The sequence below is a fragment of the Coenobita brevimanus genome, chromosome 23 (genome assembly GCF_032717465.1).
Source record: "Coenobita brevimanus isolate Jiangsu-jjx chromosome 23, ASM3271746v2, whole genome shotgun sequence".
Classification (NCBI taxonomy): Eukaryota; Metazoa; Arthropoda; class Malacostraca; order Decapoda; family Coenobitidae; genus Coenobita; species Coenobita brevimanus.
In genome coordinates this window covers 61,896,359-61,915,321 of record NC_136976.1, presented here as the reverse complement: position 1 = coordinate 61,915,321, position 18,963 = coordinate 61,896,359, and the positions used below count along the sequence as shown (strand labels likewise).

The 18,963-nt window shown below is 44.0% G+C and overlaps 1 protein-coding gene across 1 annotated transcript in view; it reads right to left on the bottom strand.

Annotated features, from left to right (window-relative positions):
* LOC145392990 (fat-like cadherin-related tumor suppressor homolog) overlaps positions 1-18,963 on the bottom strand; it is a 569,943-nt gene that overhangs the window by 6,790 nt on the left and 544,190 nt on the right. Inside the window, exons 43-44 of the mRNA XM_080267295.1 lie at positions 12,472-12,639; positions 5,396-5,579 (exon numbers count right to left, since the gene is read on the bottom strand). Of these exons, the coding sequence (XP_080123421.1) occupies positions 5,396-5,579; positions 12,472-12,639 (352 nt within the window). The remainder of the gene's footprint in view (positions 1-5,395; positions 5,580-12,471; positions 12,640-18,963) is intronic.

Below are 18,963 nucleotides of genomic sequence, written 5' to 3'. Positions count from 1 at the left end.
CATGGAACCCTAACTTCAAATCGCAAGTGTAACCATTAGCACATATTTTTCTTTAGTTACACATCACATACACCATACATAGGAAGCCAATCCATCAACTTTCAAGAAAGAAAATGGATGGGAAACCTTTGTCGCATGTTATTCATGCAACCACCCCGATCCCACATCAGTTCCCTTGTTTCATGAACTTCCACACTTCCCTTTCTCACAAGCTCCTTCATCCTGAACTATCATATCTCCTCCTGCCATCAAACACATACACATTTTTCATTGCCCTACGTACATCATTCCCCCTGTATGACCATACCTAAACACACTCATTTCTACTCTGCTTAACCATCACAGGCCAAGGCCTTTCTTAACCCGTCACATCCCGAGGTTTTCCGCACCTCCGACGTCCCCCAGTCCCGAGGTATTTTTGAAATTTTTTTTTTTGGCTAAAACCTTCGCTTTTGGTGAGAAACATCGAAAATTCATAGAGAAATCGCTCACCTGAGGTTTAAAATACCCAATCCAGGTAGGAGTTCCTCCTTACCTGACTGGGTTTTCTAACATGCTGGCACCAAAGAAAACGAGTTCTATGGGAGGGTAACTATTTTATCCACTCATAAACGGTATTTATTTGTTTACTTGGTACGAATGTATATGTAGTATGAGAGTATATTGGTTTTCAAGCAGTAATAAAGGCATTATAAGCTTTGTTTCACTCACTAACTAATCACCATACCTGACCTTTTTTTGCCACATTACCTGATCATTATTTCTGGCTGTTTCTTCTTCTAATGCTATGTAAACATTGTCCTCCACATTGTCATCGATTGGGGAATCACTCTGGCCCTGAATATCTTTACTAGCCAGGTCACAGGTAACAGGTCCTTTGCCAAGACAATGGCGTGAGGGGGGGAGGGGGGAGGTTATGCAGTGTAAGGCATTGTCCCTGCTTGGCATCTTGTAGAGGAATAGAGGAAGGTGTCCCGTGTATACATACAAAAAATCACGCATGAAAATTGAAAATTGTGCAAATTAGGGACCTTGCAATTGCACGACGTACTGGTACGTCGCCGGGACTGGCAAATGCAAATCGTTGCAACGTACCCATACGTCGACAGGACGGGGCGGGTTAAGGAGGCTTCTTGAGGTCTAAATAAAAATTTAATTATTTACTGGAGGAAAGCTATAGGAAGTGGAGAAATGGAACGGGGCACAAGCATCTGAGATTAATGTGGATAAAACAAAGGTGATGATACCAAGGGCTGGTGGCAGCACTGTTGAAGCAGAGGGAGTGTGGCCATGTGCAGTTTGCCACATGGTTGTGAGATGTAACTCCATCTTGTGCAGTGTTCGTGATAAATGGGTGCATAAGAGATGTTGTGGTATCACAGGTAAGCTGCAAAATGATGCTGATTTTGTGTGTGTGGTGTGTCGGGGAGAGCATTTATAGACTGAGAGTAGTGAAAGGATTGATCATGCTGGAGAGTTTGTTGAGTTTGTGGAGTTTTGCTATTTGGGAGATATGTTATATGCTGGAGGTGGGGCTGGAGCTAGCTCTGAGGCTTGGGTAAGGTGTGGTAGGAGGAAGTTCAGGGAGCTGTTGACTCTTCTAACACTGAGAGGGCTCTCCCTTCATGTTAAGGAATCTGTGTATGCAGCAAGTGCTAGGAGTGTAATGCTGTATGGTAGTGAGACGAGACCAGGACAGTAAAAGAGAGAATATTCGTTGGCTCAAACGTACCGAAATGGCAATGATTAGATGGATGTGCAAGGTGTCCTTGAATGCAAGGGCTTGGGAAGGGGCTAGGATTGCAGTTGAACAGTTGAGATGAAGGAAGAGACTTGAATGTATTGGTGTTGTGATGAGGAGAGGTAGATTGAGATGGTCTGAGCATGCTGTGAGGATGGATGATGATAACTGGGTGTGGAAGTTGAGACATGTGAATACCAGGGGTAGAGGAAGAAGCAGACCATAAAAAAAAATGAGACAAGGTCATAAAGTAGGACCTCAGGGATAAGGAACTAAATCAGGATGCTGCAAGAGATTGAGAGGTGTGGAGAGCTGCTATTAGGTGACCATGGCTGATGCATGCAAACATGTTGAAGCCTTTATAAACCATATAATACTGTTCTCAGTCTAGGTGTAGTGCAAATTAGCTTACAGGTCCATAGCTGGTCCTGGAAGTTTGTTCCAGGATAATCATCAACTGGGTAGCATAAACTATTTTATCTAAAAATATATCTCGCTAAACACTTGGGTTAAAGTCTTCAGCTAGCCTCTTACTAGCACATGACACTTCCCAAATGCTTGAATCTGAGCAATGAGCTTTTGTTTCATGATAACACTCATATTTCAACAGCTGGCCATGGCCAGCAGATCACCTACTGTATGCAACATGCATGTTTTTTCTTGTGTGATGCTGCCTACTTTTATGCCACATCTCCCAGTTTTCTTTTTTACCTTTGGCTGCCTTGTGGCTCTGGAGTTTTGGTTCTGGGTGAGTTTCTTCTTTAGTCTGAATATATTTTGGGGGGTGTGGGGGGGGAGGTCAGGCTGCTGACTGCTTTGCATGGCTTCTACTCGTGGATGCTTTCCTGTTGCTTATTCTAGTCAGTTTCTTTATTTTTGCTGATCAGTTTGGCATGTCAAAGATTCATGCTTTGCTCTTGTTGGCATTTGTACTTCCAGTCCACCTCACTCTTGCTGTCTTTAATTAAGCTGTTCACCACTGGCTTTTAGTCCCTTCAGCTTCTAGCCAGTGGTACTTCCAGTTATCCTTCCCTGTCTTTTCCAGATGTATGCCTTGTCCTGGTGGCTTCTCCACTGCCCAGGTTAGGTCAAGTTAGTCATGCTGCTCACTGCTTGGAGGGTTACATTTTTCTCCCTTACTGGTCTCTTGCAGCTGCCATTTGCTGTGGTTCCTTTGGGCTTTGGCACTCTGGATTTTCAGGGCATTGCCCTGTATCCTGGTTGCCTTGTGCAATGTCCTTGTGACATTTCATATTGATGCTTTGTCAGTTAAGATTTGGCAGCCCCTCATGGCATGCACCAGTGCATCTCGCAATGCCCTAGTGATATCTTGCACTGATGTGAGGAAACTGATTTTTTTTCTTTCTTTCCTGGTATCTACTTGTTCTTTTTATCATTTTACTCTGGAGCTGAAACATAGCTCGAAAGTTATTCTGAATAACTGGAAGAAAAGTTACCCACTATTTTAGCTTTCAGTTTCTCTTCTCCATGACAGGCACAAAATGACCGTAAACTTGGGGGCCCTGAACCAATTCAAATTTATTCCCATTTGTTGCTTTATCTGGTTATTAAGGGGTTTCATTATTGCAGTAGTTTGGCAGATCAATTAACCACGCTCATGGAGGTTTGACTCTATTGAAATACAGTAGATAGTGTTTATGATTGACACCACCACTGACACTTGCATCTTTCTTAGAAACCATAGCTTGGGTTTAATATAAGTAAAATAAGAAACACACAAAATACAGAGATTACCACCACCAAAGCCTGCAGTGTAAGCAATCCAAGTAAGTATGTTGCTACACTCAAGACTATTTGTGGCCTCCTGGCAGGCTAATCTGGTGAGCACAGGAATTTCAAGTGGCCACATGTAATTTTATCCAGATTAAAGGTGGTGCCAGACCATCCAATGATGGAAAATTGGTAGTGTGCCAGCATATAGGCCATGTGGAGAGGATGGAGGGTGAAAGACTGACGAAGAGAGTGTATGTGAGTGAGGTGGAGGGGGGAAGAGGGAGGGGGAGGCCGAGGATGAGATGGAGGGATGGGGTGGAGAGGTATATGAGAGAGGGGGGTGTGAGTTGGGAGCAGGGCAGTGAAATGGCGGGGGACAGGGCGACTTGGAGGCGATTTGTTTGTGGCCACCCCAAATGGGATTGAGGCGTCTGGCAATAGATATAGATAGATAGATATATGTACATATATACCCCTCAGGCTATCATGTGGTCTTGGCCGTGGAACTATACCACAAGGTTGTTACATTTGTCACATGGCCTCAAAGTTGAAGCCACAGCCAATTTGGAGTCAGTGACCTCAAATATATGGCCTTGGGGCCAAGGCAAGAGCTCAGCCCCATGCCTGCTAACAGCTGATCAGGGTTATCACATACTGCACTGCATACCCACTACAAACCACTGCATTTTTGTTTTTATTCCTAACACAATAAAAATCTCTTACATCATGAAACTTCTTCAAAAACTATCTTCTCTTTTACATAATGGGACTCTACACCAGTCATTTAATTACCAACTGCCATTCTCAATATATCCAGTAAACTGAAGTTGAAGCTGCTCATTCCAAACCAGCCTTCAGCATATTCTGGGAATATTCTTACAACTCTCTTGTAAACCAATACAGTCCCAACCACCCATCATCCAATCCCATGCTGTCCCATGAGAAGCGTACGTGCCCGGGGCTAGGCAAGTTGGTCCCGACATTTAAGATGAGAATGACCAGCCTCATTCAACCCTGAGTGGCATTATTTGAACAATAAACCCAAACCACTCCTTGGATATAAACCTGCACCGGCTCAATCCGACTGGAGTGCCTTAATTACCCACTAAACCACCAGGTGCCATAATTCGGTTGTATGGTTACCACCCAGCGTAGTAAATGGTTTTCTGGTGTACAGGAAACCATTTGGCTTGTCACTCAGTGTAGAGTCACCCATAAGCAGAAGGAAGAGGAAAGAGTGAAGGAAAGAAAGACAGAAGAGGGAGTGTAAAGTCACCCATAGGCAGAAGGAAGAGGAAAGAATGAAGAAAAGAAAGGCAGAAGAGGAAGGAAGAGAGGAAAGGGCAGACACCCAAAGCAGCACTACACTAAGTGAGTGAATGGTGAGTGCCCCCACCTACCACTTTTCATTATTCACCATGATCTTTTAAACCATGCTTTCATGCTCCTTAATATACTTTTATACTTTTTTCTGCATCTCCAATTTCTTCTAAAACAATTTCATATCCATAGTATTTCCTTCATTTTCAATCATATTCACCTTGCTTCCTTGATTATTATCTTTTTTTTTACCTTCATTCAAACGATTTTTCCTAGACTGTCTTCCACATCAAGTCCCTCCCTAAACTTCTTTCACACCAACCAAGCTTCTCTATGAAGTTGCCTCCACATTCACAAAGTTTCTCCATAGGCTTGCTTCCACATCTATGAAGCTCCTCCATACACTTGCCTCAATATCTACCAATTTTTCCCCTAGGCCCACTTCTGTATACACCAAGCTTCTTCATAGATTCATTTCCACATCCACCAAGCTTCTTCACAGATCTACTTCCACATGCGCCAGGTTTCATTCTTGGCATCCATGCATCCCAAACAAATTCAGTCTGAGCAGCCAACTTCCCTTCTTGATCATACACCCACCTGTGTGGCTGAGGCGTGAAGAGAGAAGCATCGGATTCAGCACCAGGGTCAGAGCAGGGGTCAAGGAGGTGAGAGGTGTCCAGGTCAGGCCGGGACTCCAGTTCAAACTCTGTGCCACACTCGCTAATCAACTCATCAGCTGGCAGAGTCTCCATATCCCGACCAGGGTCCACAGGGCCTTCCACTGTTGGATCAAGAGAATTCAGTTAGATCTTTTGAAATTAAATCCAGTAAAATCATGATGCTGCCGTGTTTCCTCACATGGGGCTCCTATACTGTAGTTGGCCATGGTATGGCTAATGGCTTTCTGTGAGGTGGAAGCTTACCTAGGCACCACAACCAATTACAGGCACCACTGGTATGTGACCTTCTGGTATATGATACTGTATTTTGTTTCAGTCAGTGATCGTCCAGCTCAGTTAATTATCACCATGATAGAAAAACATTACAATCAGGCCTTAACCCATCATCGAAACTGCCATCACCTCGAGTCAAAGTGTACCATAATTATCCTTAATGCAGTGTGTGCATTACAATTCTGAATGACATTTCATATTATCTATGCCTTAAAGTGACAAAAATTTAATGAATTGCGCTAAAAGTAATACATCACCAGTCAGCTGGTCACCTTGTAGACAAAGCAATTGCTCTACCCCAGTTCAAAGTGTGGCACTTTTATTGAAGTTACCCTTAGTATGATCTATGCATTACAGTTATGAATGACAATAATATTTAAGATTTAAGGTGATAAAACTGACATGTGTGAACTGTCATATATGAACATCCAGTCCTCCAATAGAAGATCACCTGGTGGGAGCTAGAGCTGACATGACAGTATTATGACTTTACCATATTTTATGCAAAATAATTTATCTGCAACAGTTTATAATGGTACAACATGTGCACTGTGGTGTTTTATGTTATTATAAACTTTAGGTACAAGTAGGTTGATGTTTTTACTTGGGTAGGGTTAGATCACACAAGTAACCCTGACTGGCCGCCTGACATGTGGCAGACCCTCGTTTTGCATGGTTAATGTACCTGTGAAAGCTGCACAAACTGTTCCATAAAAACTACTGTTACTTGGATAATGTAGCTGAATGAGGAAAATGAATATCTACTTAAGGAGGACCGAGAAGTTGAAGGACTGATAATGGAGGTTACAACGAAAGAGATTCAGAAGGCATTAAAAGGAATGAAGGGAGGCAGGGCTCCAGGCCCATCTGGAGTCACCAGTGAACTACTGAGGGGAGCTGGAGAAACAGGAGAGAAAGAGTTGTTGAAGATGTTTAGGAAGATAACAGAGGAAGGTAGAGTGCCAGAACAGTGAGGGGAAAGCTATACCATCCCCATCTATATGGGAAAAGGAGATGAGCAGAAATATGAGAACTATAGAGGAGTGAGGCTACTGAAGCAAAGTATGAAAGTATGGGAGAAGATCTTGGAGGCAAGGTTTAGGGAGAGAGTAAAGACTGACGAGAACCAGTTTGGATTTCAGCAGAGCAAGTCAACACTGGATGCCATTTTCATCGTGAGACAATTACAGGAGAAGTAAGTAGAGAAGAAGGAGTTGTTTCACATATTTGAGGACCTGGAAAAGGCCTTCAACAAAATACCAAGGAGAGCGATTGCGTGGGCACTGAGGAGGCAAATGGTGCCTGAGAGACTGGTGGTGCTGGTGATGGCTCTGTATACAAATTCAAGGTCGAGAGTGACAGCAATTGCAGGAATGTCGGAGGAGTTTGGCATAGGAGTTGGAGTTCACCAAGGGTCAGCGGTTAAGCCCCTTTCTGTTTGTGCTAGTGATGTGAGAGGCAACGAGAGATGTGGTAGGTGACAGCACATGGCAGCTGATGTATGTGGATGAAGTGGCATTGATGGCAGAGTCACAGGTGAGAGTTGTGGAGAAGAGAGATGGAAACAAGAGGACTGAAGGTCAACAGATCAAAGACAAAGTTTATGGTGGTAGGAAGGGAGCCAGCAATGAGACTGCAGAGAGGAAGGTATCCATGCGGAGTGTGTGGAGGGGAAGTAGGTGTCAACTCTGTGTGGTGTTCAGGTTGTTCAAAGTGGTACCATGGCAGATGCTCTGGACTCAGGAACAAAAGCTGGAGAGAACTTCTGCTTCCTAGCATGTGTTAGAGGGCCAGTAGTGAGACCATAGGAGGTAGCAGTGGAGGATGGTGTGTTGGAGGCGGTAGACCAGTTCTGCTATCTTGGTGACACCATGAGCTGTGAGGGCGGAGCAGAGGCAGCAGTGAGGACCAGGATCACAAGTGCCGGGAGAATGTGGAGAGAGTTGGCCAGTCTGTTGGTGAACCAGGGGATACCGCTGGTTCACCGTGCAAGGATCTACTGTGCCTGCATCAGACCTGTGCTGCTGTATGCTGCAGAGACATGGGCATTGACAGCAAATTTGGAGAGGCTCCTGTTGACTTGTGATCACAGGATGCTGAGGTATATGGCAAGAGTTAAGTGAAGAGACAGAATGTTAAATGAGGAGGTGAGAAGATGTGGAGTGGAGAGCACAGAGGATAGGATTCAGAGAATGAGACTGAGATGGTTCAGTCATGTGTGCAGAAGAGAGCAAGATAACATATTGAGAAGGGCTGTGGAGTTGGAAGTAGAAGGAAGGAAACCAATGGGAAGACCGAAGAGAACTTGGAGGCAAGTGGTTGTGGAGGATATGAGACTTTTAAATAGAAGAAGACGTGGAGGACAGAGATAGATGGAGACGACTCATATCACGTCCAACCTCAGCACTGGGAAGAGAATTACGCTAAACGAAGATGATGATGATGATGACTTGGCTAATGTAGGTGAGGAATTTCCCCAATATTCCAAATGTCCCTATTTTGACCCTCTTGAAAAATGTAACCTCACCAAACACATGAATAAAAACACACTACTCATCACTATGCAAAAGAAATGGTGAATGAACAAGAATTTAATGGTAATAAGCAGCCAATAAGTGGAATTTTAACTCACCCAGATCCTGTAGATGAGAAAGTAATGCTGTTTTGGGAGTAGGGGAGGTTATCTGAGGTTGAGGAACTAGAGGGTGGACAATGAGCAGTGCCTCTAATCCCTTGAGGGCTGAGGCTAAGCCTCAAAGTTACCTCCTCCAGATTTGTCAGGGGCTCCTCTTGCTGAGCCTGGTGGTGCAGTTGTGCCAGGATGGTGCGATTGGAGGTGGGATCATGAAAGCACTGATAAGTTGCTGCAATAACTCACTGATTTTCTTAACTAACAGTGCTTTTCTGCTCAAACAATGAATGATCCATATTTGCATAAAGTGCTTGGAGTCAGTCAGCCTTGGGAATCACATCTATTAATGCTTCCTTGAAGTGGTTAGCCATCTCCAACATTCTGCTCAGTTGCTGCTTGGCTGGCCCCTCCACTATCCTCTCTGATATTTTTGCTTTTGTCTCTGCATTTACATTTGGTGAAAGTTGTTTTTCCACCTCCTTCTGTATGTTTTTGACAAATGACATCTCTTGGTCACTCTCAAGTAACCAAAAGATGTCATCGACAAAACATTCACTGGATGTTCTTTGTGCCACCTCTGCTGTTACCCTGAGTGCGTCAATGATGAGCATCACCAAGACTGAAGCACACTGATGATGGGAAATGTGGGGACAGCAATGTATGCTTGTGGGAGTTGCTTGTACCACCCATGCTGAATTGCCTCCTTACTCACACTCTCCCAGACTGACGCACATGTATATTACTGGACCCTTTCTGCTGTAACACTTGCAAAATTGCTTAAGTGTCTTGGCATGAGGAACAACCCCAGCTCTGGTGGTAGGTCAATCTCTATGCTGCCTCAATCATCCTTGTCTAACCCAGCCATCTCCATCCCCATGCGGGTAGTACTGTGCACTGCCTCATATGGCTGTGCTCAGTAAAGGCTGTTGAATATTGCAATGATCTCCTTATCAAATGGGAAAAAAATAATAACTTTTACTGCTGGGTGGCAGTCTTCAAGATATGTAGGGTGTTCAGGGCAGTTGTCTAGCGATAAGATAACACTGAAGGCAAGGATGTCATCAGCACAAAAGTTTTCTACAGTTTTTCATAAAGATGTTACCAAACTGCTTTAGTACAACTGGTGCAGCTGCCCATCCCTGAGTTTGTCATCCAGTGAAGACCCAGCCACTCGATATAATCTTCTTTCAGAGTATGGAGATTGTCAAATTTGAGTATGACTAATGGCTTAACTTTACAGTCACCTACAGTACAGCATAGTACTGCAGACAAACAGTTGAGTAATGCACTCTTTTTATATCTTACAGCCCAATGCCAAGGTCTCATCCTGCATCACAAAGGTGATAGAGGGTAGATGCTTCCAAGACAGGCCTGACTCCTCCATATTAAAGATCTGTGATTAATATCATCCTCACCATCTTCCTAAACCATAAGATAAGCTTTGGTGGCAGCTGTGTTGGTACCACTGGACTCATCAAGTACATAGGTAAGAGGCTTCCCCCCCCCCCCACCACCACCAGAATTTCATGAACCATCGTTTGCTGGCCATAAATGGGGCTGGGTTTTCCATTTGCATCACTCTCACTTTTGCACACATGTCACATGCTTTGCACTTAATGATGTTACTATCCACCAGCACATCTGACTCATGCTGGCTGCACATGTATTTTAATTCAGTCTTTTCAGTCTTCATCAGCAAGTGATTTACTATATATGATTTTGCAGCAGTGTCTTCACCTCCAGTGAGCTGGATGGCATGGAGGATCTTGTCTTTATTTTTCCTCCTATTTCTGATTATGGACTTGTTCTCGACACAGCATTAGCTATGTCCACCATACTCCTTAGTGTCAAGCCTTTGTAAAATTTCATGCTGCTTTTCCAGACTCAAGTGCACTCTTTGGGCTCTAACACCACGCACAAATAGTTTCTGACATTTGGTACCCTTGATTTTTACTGGTTTTACACTACCCCACAAATACAGCAAGCTGATTATGTGAGATTCAATCATGAGTGGGTCAAGGACACAAGAACAATGGTTGGGCAGCAGGGGTAAAAGATGCCCCAAGATCATGATGTCAGTGGTGGGTCACTACCACATAACTGCAATAATATTCTGAATTTTGATGGGGACAAATTGAATGTCTGATTATTGACTGTCAGGTTGACAGTTCCTAAAACGTATTTTGCACAACTGAGAGGTATGCAGAACAAGTGTCTACTGTACACCCATTGAACAAATGTAAGAATACTCTTGATTTATATTTTTATATGCAAATGAGTTTTCCCAAACATAACCCAATCATTTAATAAGGGGTACATGTAACTGCTGCACTATAACTGCTAACAGTAATGGAAACTATTGGGAAAAAGTAATTTGTTAATTATGTAATCATCCATTCATCCATCATCCAATCCTACATTGTCCCATGAGGAGCATAGGAGCCCAGGGCTAGGCAGTTGGTCCCGACATTTAAGATGAGAGTGACCAACCTCACTCATCCCTGCATGGCAATACATGAGCAATCAACCCCAACCACCCCTTGGATATAAGCCTTCACCAGCTCAATCCGACTGGAGTGCAATAATTACCCACTAAACCACCAGGTGCCAAAATTTGGTTATATGGTTACCACCCAGCGTAGTAAATGGTTTCCTGGTGTACGGGAAACCATTTGGCTTGTCACTCAGTGTAGAGTCACCCACAGGCAGAAGGAAGGGGAAAGAATGAAGGAAAGAAAGACAGAAGAGGGAGTGTAAAGTCACCCGTAGGCAGAAAGACAAGGAAAGAATGAAGGAAAGTAAGTCAGAAGAGGATGGAAGGAAAGAAAGATGGAGGAGAGGAAAGGGCAGACACCTGAGAGCAGCACTACTTCGAGTGAGTGGATCGTGGGCGCCTCCACCTACCACTATTATGTAATCAGACTTGTAAGAATGAAAGACTTTCAGCCTGGAATTTTTTACTTGTGGCTGAGTTTCTTGACTAAAATGACTGTGTGGCTGATTGCCAAACATGTGCACACATTTCACTCTTATGACAGTGCCTCCCAGAGTCGATGGTAATTAGTCACCTACTATGTTTATATTGCTGATGGAAAAATGAGCTTTGTAACTGGTTGAAACAGAATTTGAGGTGATAGTATGGACTCAAAGTGGCTTACAATGCACAGGAACTGGACTAATTTTTTGTATTAATCAAACAGATTTACTTACTGAACAGTTATTTACAGTTGTTATAACTGTGAAAGTTATAAAAGATAATGAAAGAAGATGAAGGAGATACACATTTTTGATGGTTTACTTGGAGATACTGTATGCATTCCTGATGGCTGATATGGAATGAGTTACTGGTGTGTAACATGATAAGGAAGGTAGGATAATAAAAATGAATAAATTTTAGTAACCCGGAAGAAAACAGAGGGAAGGGGGGAGAATCCACTACTGTTGTTGGATATACAGTATAAGGAAGATTCAATATACAGTATTTGCCATGGATAACAGAAGGTAAGCATAAAATGCAATAGTATCCATAAATTTTCTACCAGTGCAATGAAGTTACAAGCAAGCATATAGCATATAAAACTCCATAATTATCACTTTAAACTGCCATATATTCAATACACTTTCCCTTATTTTAAAGGTTAAGTTCAACATGCTAATTATGCAGTGTAAGTTTATGCTACATGCAGTTTCAATTTGGAATGTTTTATCAAAATCTGCAGTATTCAGTTTTGTAAATGAGGATTCTTGGGGATTCTTGAATTATGGTTATCTATCATCCATTTGTGTAATCCCTTTACTTTGCAATGTTCTAAACAAGCACATTAGTTACAACTAAACTTTTGTATGTTGAAGAAAAATTACAAAACTGATATTTAAACAATAATACAGGTAAACAACCCTGATACACTAAAACACTGCGATGATACTGTGGCCACTTTACTACTTCAGCAAGTCAGAAAAACACTACTCTAGTTATCTTATACAGCTACGTTAGTCTCTCACCATTGGTAATATACATTTTAGACTGCCATGAAACAACAGTGACTACTGTATTCACATACTACTGACAAACTGAGATACAAACTCACCTGGAGGCATCAAGGGCTGATTCTTTGTTGGTTCAACAACAATAGACTCATTGGACTCATTGGAATGGTATGATGAAGAGTCTCTCACTTCACCTCCAGGGACCTCCATGATGTTAGGAAGTGGATTCTGGGAGGGTCTGGCCCAGTCGGAGCAGTCCCAGTGGTAGCCTGCCATCATGGGACAACAGGTAGGTTAGTCCCGGCTTAACCTTCCACTCCAGTACCACCATAACACCACATCAACACCTCAAAGCTGTCCCTCTCTCAGAGTCCCTTGTATGTAAATTTCAATGAAGAGAGTTGATGTACAAACATGCATCACATTCTCAACGTGTAGGAAGAGGAAACATACAGTGAATTCTGAAAAATCTGGATTAATGATCCAAAACTGACAACAGGATACAGCATACTGTATGAAAGTTGTAAAACAAGTTCTACAGTAAAATCACATCTGTCATACTCAAATGCAATTGTTAACACTATATGTGGTCCATTACAGGACTTAACCATTTCCTCAGAGGTAGATTAGCAGACAGAATTAATCTTTCCCCATGATGGCAAAATAAAATTAGTGAAGGGATTTCTGTAAAGTGATGCATGTGAAAGGCAATGTGTTATAATGGATATGCCTGTATATGCCAGAGTCTGTATATGCCATTAATAGAATGACAGGGTGCAAACATATGCAAGCATATGAAACAGCATACTACCAGCACTAACTTTATATCGCACCACAACTTGAGTTTCGAACCCTAAGCATGGGGTGCACACAGCTCATGAGTCAACTACAGTACGGTGCTATTATGCTACAATGGGTCCTCATGTAGGACAACAGCCCATAAATCCAGCCTGGTATGTTTCTACATACTGTAACTAAAACACAAATTCACACAATATTTCCACTTAACTTTTATTATTACACTCATGTTAACTTAGGCATTTGCAGTACCGAACAGTACTATCTTGATTTACAGATATCATCATCATATTTTTTTTTTTTTTACACCCAATAACAGAGTGAGGCAGAAATCTGAAAAAAAGGAAAAAGAAATTACAAAAGGAGGAGGGCTATCAACAGTTATGTCCAATGAAATGAGTCAGACATTTACACACCATTCCAATCATTCCAGCCCTGGTCCTTGACTGCAACACATTAGCCTAATCACTTACACATTTTGAGGATTATTTTTTTTCTGTTGATGCTCTTCATATATACCTCCCAGATAGCCTGTCTGTTAAAAAGGGGGAAGGGGGGAAACCCTTCATCAAAACCTTACTCCCCTGTCAGCTCCCTAGCCTTTATATATATATATATATATATATATATATATATATATATTTTTATGTGTCTGACTCTGGGCATAGGCTTCACAGCCTGCATTCAAGGCCCAGTAGTCCTCCTACATACCAAGCACCTTTACATGTCACCACTTCGGCGCTAACACCCACCATTCATATTGAATACATGCTAGGGCTGTCTCATACTGGACTGGTGTATTAGTATTAGCGGAGGTATTTTTATGACATGTCGGCGGGTCTTCAGGTAGATCAGGAAAGTCTGCTTTTATGAAATTCAAATCCTTAAACTGCTCCCTGCCCCAGACGGGATTTGAACCTGGGTCCGGTAGGACTGCAGGCCACCACTCTACCGATTGAGCCACCGCCTATATAAATATATGTATGTATGTATATATATATATATATAAAACAGTTATTACTCGTTTTACGATGTTTCGGTTTACAATATTTTGCAACAATGATAATAGAAAAGTTCCACTCCAAAATCCGATTTACGATAAATTTCCCAGTAATCACTCTAATATCCGGACGCCCAATATCCGAACATCCCCACTACCCGGACATAATCATCCTGGGATCCAATATTCCCAAAATGGTCCGAAACCCCCCCCCCCCCCAAAAAAAAAGATTTTTTCCTGCCCGTTTCATACTGTACTTTTTTCCATATTATACTTACCTCATTTCACTCTTTAATGTCCTTTATTGGTGTGAATAGGGTGTTAGGAGCTATGCATGTGTAGTAGGAAGGTGTTTTTCTGAGTTAGGCTAGGTTAGGGTCCATAAGTACCAGAATGTTTATTAATGTATGAACATACTTCTAAACCCTCATTTTATGTTTCTTTTGCATTTATTTCAGTCATTTATGTGCCTTATTGGTGTGATTTGGGTCTTAAATAGGTGCTATGCATGTCCAGAGGGAGTTGTATAGGTGTTTCTCTGAGTTAGGGTCCATAAGTACAAGTCCATAAGCTGGGGCCCAATATCCGGACAGAACCAATATCCGGACCTACCTATGGCTTTATTACGTCGGATATTGGAGTGATTACTGTATAATGATTTTGCCATCGGGAAGTGCCAGGCACATGCAAGGTGACCGTCGCTTGTCTCAGGCATGATTGCGGCCCCGGCGTGCAGCGCATTGTTATGGTTCAGGTCCCACCAACTGCTTCACAGCCCTGTCTTTTCAACTTGTTCATGTGTGCCCCCCTGTTATCATCACCTCTCAGCCAGACATCATACTACAGTAGACATCATGTAGCAGCAGGCCAACTTTACGTAAGTGTCATTACTGTACTGTATTGTGTTGTTGCAACGATTTACTGTACGTAAGTAGCTCTGCCTGTACTGGTATGATAGTATTTCTTTGATGAATTACTGTACAGTACTGTGGATTTGTGTGAGCTGTGGTAAGGTCAGTGCCAGTGTAGGCCCCAGTGCTATGGTTGGTGCAGGTATGGGCCCCAGTGCTAAGGTTGGTGCAGGTATGGGTCCCAGTGCTAAGGGTGGTGCGGGTATTGGCCCCAGTGCTAAGGGTGGTGCAAGTATGGGCCCCAGTGCCAAGGGTGGTGCAGGTATGGGCCCCGGTGGTAAGGGTGGTGTTCCGGGTGGTGCAGGTGATTGCCACAGTGCTATGGGAGGTGGTAAAAAGCGTCGGGTGAGTGAGGGCAATGATGGCCTGTCTAAGAGGGTGAGGTGTTCATTCTCCCTAGATGTTAACTTGGACATTGCTAGGAGGAACAGGAATGGCCAAGGCCCCAGCTTGATAGCCAGTTCCCTCAAGCTCCCCCAGTTGACTGTCTCAACTGTCCTGAAAAATACGGCGGCTGTACTTGCAGCAAGTGTGACTGCTTCCACAATGGGGGCCAAGAGGATCACCAAGGTCAGGGATCCCTGTATGGAGGAGATGGAGCACCTCCTGCAGCTGTGGATGGAGGACAAGACCCAACGAAAGACGCCGCTCTCAATGTCCATCATCATCACCAAGACCCTTTCACTGTGGGAGACAGTGAGGGAGAAGGCTGTGGAGAAGCCAAAGGACGATTTTAAGGCCAGTTCCGGGTGGTTTGTTGGGTTCAAGAACTGGGCTGGCCTTAAGGGACTGACCCTGCACGGAGAGGCAGCGAATGCAGACGTTGAGGCCGCCGCCAGTTTCCCTGCCCTACTGCAACAGCGAATCACCAGAGGGGGCTACAGCCCCAAACAGGTGATTAATTTTCACGAAACCGGGCTATTTTGGAAAAGGATGTCAAAGAAGACCTACATCTTTCAAGAGGAGAAGAAGGCGACAGGTTTCAAGGTGTCAAAGGATAGAGTTACACTCCTGTTTGTGGCTAACACCGAGGGAGACCCAAAGCTGAAGTCCCTGATGGTGTATCACTGGGAGAACCCAAGGGCCTTGGCTGGGTTTCTCAAGGAGAAGTTGGGGGTTATTTGGAAAGGCAACCCAAAAGCCTGGCTTACCATCAGCCTCTGCCAGAACTACGTCTCTGGCTATCTGTTGGGGGCGCTGAAGGAGTAAGCCTTCCATTGCAACTTGGCCAGTCGGTTCCTTCTCTTGGTGGACAGTGCCCCCAGCCACCCTCCAGTCATGCAGGAATGGGCTGACAACATCGAAGTGATGTTTTTACCGCCAAACACCACCTCTGTCCTACAACTAATGGATCAGGGTGTGATTGCTGCCATTAAGGCACGTTACCTCCGCCTACAAGGTAGGGTAGTGGATGTTGGAGTGGCCCTGGTGAGAGAGGATAGTGTTTGGAAACTCCCTGTACTGTTGTTTGCAGATGATACTGTGTTGTTGAGTGAAGACGAAGGGGAGCTGCAAGGCTTGGTGGATGAGTTTGAAAGAGTGTGTAAGAAACAGAATCTAAAGGTGAATGTAGGGAAGAGTAAAGTGATGGTCTTTGAGAGAGGTGAAGCCAGTGAATGTACAGCGAGGTTGGACGGTGAGGAATTGGAAAATGTGAGTACGTTTAATTACTTGGGTAGTGTGATGAGTAAGGATGGAGGTTTGGAGGGTGAAGTGCTTGAAAGGGTACAGCAGGGAAGAAAGGTTGCTGGTTCCTTGAAAGCAGTGATAAGAAACAGGGAAGTGAGCATGGAAGTGAAAAAGTTACTACATGACAGTATTGTGATACCAACTCTAACGTACGGAAGTGAAGCTTGGACGTTGTTGGAAGGACACAAGTCAAGAGTGAGAGCCGTGGAAATGAGTTATTTAAGAGGAGCCTGTGGAGTCACATGGAGAGACAGGCTGACGAATGAGGATATAAAGGAGCATTGTGGTGCTGATGTGGATGTGATAGGAAGCGTTATGAGGAACACACTGAGGTGGTTTGGCCATGTGGAGAGGATGGAGGGTGAAAGACTGACGAAGAGAGTGTATGTGAGTGAGGTGGAGGGGGAAAGAGGGAGGGGGAGGCCGAGGATGAGATGGAGAGATGGGGTGGAGAGGTATATGAGAGAGGGGGGTGTGAGTTGGGAGCAGGGCAGTGAAATGGCGGGGGACAGGGCGACTTGGAGGCGATTTGTTTGTGGCCACCCCAAACGGGATTGAGGCGTCTGGCAATAGATAGATAGATAGAGACCTCCGCCTCACCAATGAGCAATTGGTGCGGGCCATAGATACAGATGCCGGGGTGATGGTGAGAAGTTTTTGGAAAGGATACAACATCAAGGCAGCCATCGACAACATCGTGCTGGCTTGGAAGGAGGAGACGCCACAGACACTCAACTCGGCTTGGGAAAAAGTTTGGCCTGAGTGTGTGCACTCCTTCCCTGGCTTTTCCCCTCACACTCCAGCGTCATCTGTTGAGGACATCCGTGGGCAAATTCTGTCCCTGTCTCATAGGGCAGGCTTCCATGAAGTTGATGAGGAAGATGTCGAGGAACCGCTACAGAGCCACTCAGGAGAACTGTCATATGAGGAGCTCCTCCAAATTCAAGAACAGAGGGCACATGAGACAGAGCACGAACCAGAGGTACAGCCATGGCATGAACTGTCAGTCACCTTCCTTACACAGTTCATTAATGGCACTGATGAGTATATGAAGGAAATGGGAGAATATGACCTGATTTCCACCAGAAGTTCCCATGCCCGTTACCAGGTCAATCAGGTGTTACAGGTGTATCGTGAGCTCCTTGCCCAACGTCAGAGGCAAGCCTCACAGACCAGCATCACCGTCTTCTTCAAGCCAGCTACCACCAGACTCCCCACCACCATCTCTCCCAGACCATCCACCAGCTGCTCGAATGCCTCACCAACCTCACCAGTCAGCACTCAGCCGGATTCCCCTCCCCCTAACCTGTTCCTCTCTGACTCAGTGGCTGACCACTAGTGCCTGTAAGCACAGTCTGTCCCCCAGCTTCGGGGAGGGGACGACTTGGACCAACACAGGAAGGAATGAAGGTGGGTTGTCATATATGGTTCAGTCTTGGTTAGGTGACTTGGGGAAGTTGAGCTGACGTAACCCCCCTTTTATAATGGGTTTCAATACCAATTTACAATAAAATCAGTATACGATAGGTATGACCTGACGTAACTCCATCGTAAAACGAGTAATGACTGTATACAGTAAAAGTCCATTAATCCGAATGGCAGTAGACCGAAAATCATTCAGATTATCAGATTTTTTGGATTTTTGGGTGGGACCCCTAAGACACTTAATTTCATGTTTAACCCGCCCCATCCCGACGTTTTTGGACCTTTTTTTTTTTTTTGGCTCAAACATCCGCTTTTGGTGAGAAACATCGGAAATTCATAGAGAAATCGCTCACCTGAGGTTTAAAATACCGGATTTAGGTGCGAGTACTTCCTTACCTGACTGGGTTTTCTAACAGGCTGGCACCAAAGAAAACGAGTTCTATGGGAGGGTAACTATTTTATCCACTCATGAACAGTATTTATTTATTTACTTGGTACGAATTTATATGTAGTACAAGAGTATATTGGTTTTCAAACAGTAATATAGGCATTATAAGCATTGTTTCACTCACTAACTCATCACCATTCATGACCTTTTTTCTCCCACATTACCTGATCATCATTTCTGACTGTTTCTTCCTCTAATGCTATGTAAACTTTGTCCTCCACATTGTCATCGATTGGGGAATCAGTCTGGCCCTGAATGTCTTTATTGGCCAGGTCACTGGTAACAGGTGAATTGCCGAGACAATGGCGTGCAGGGGGGGGGG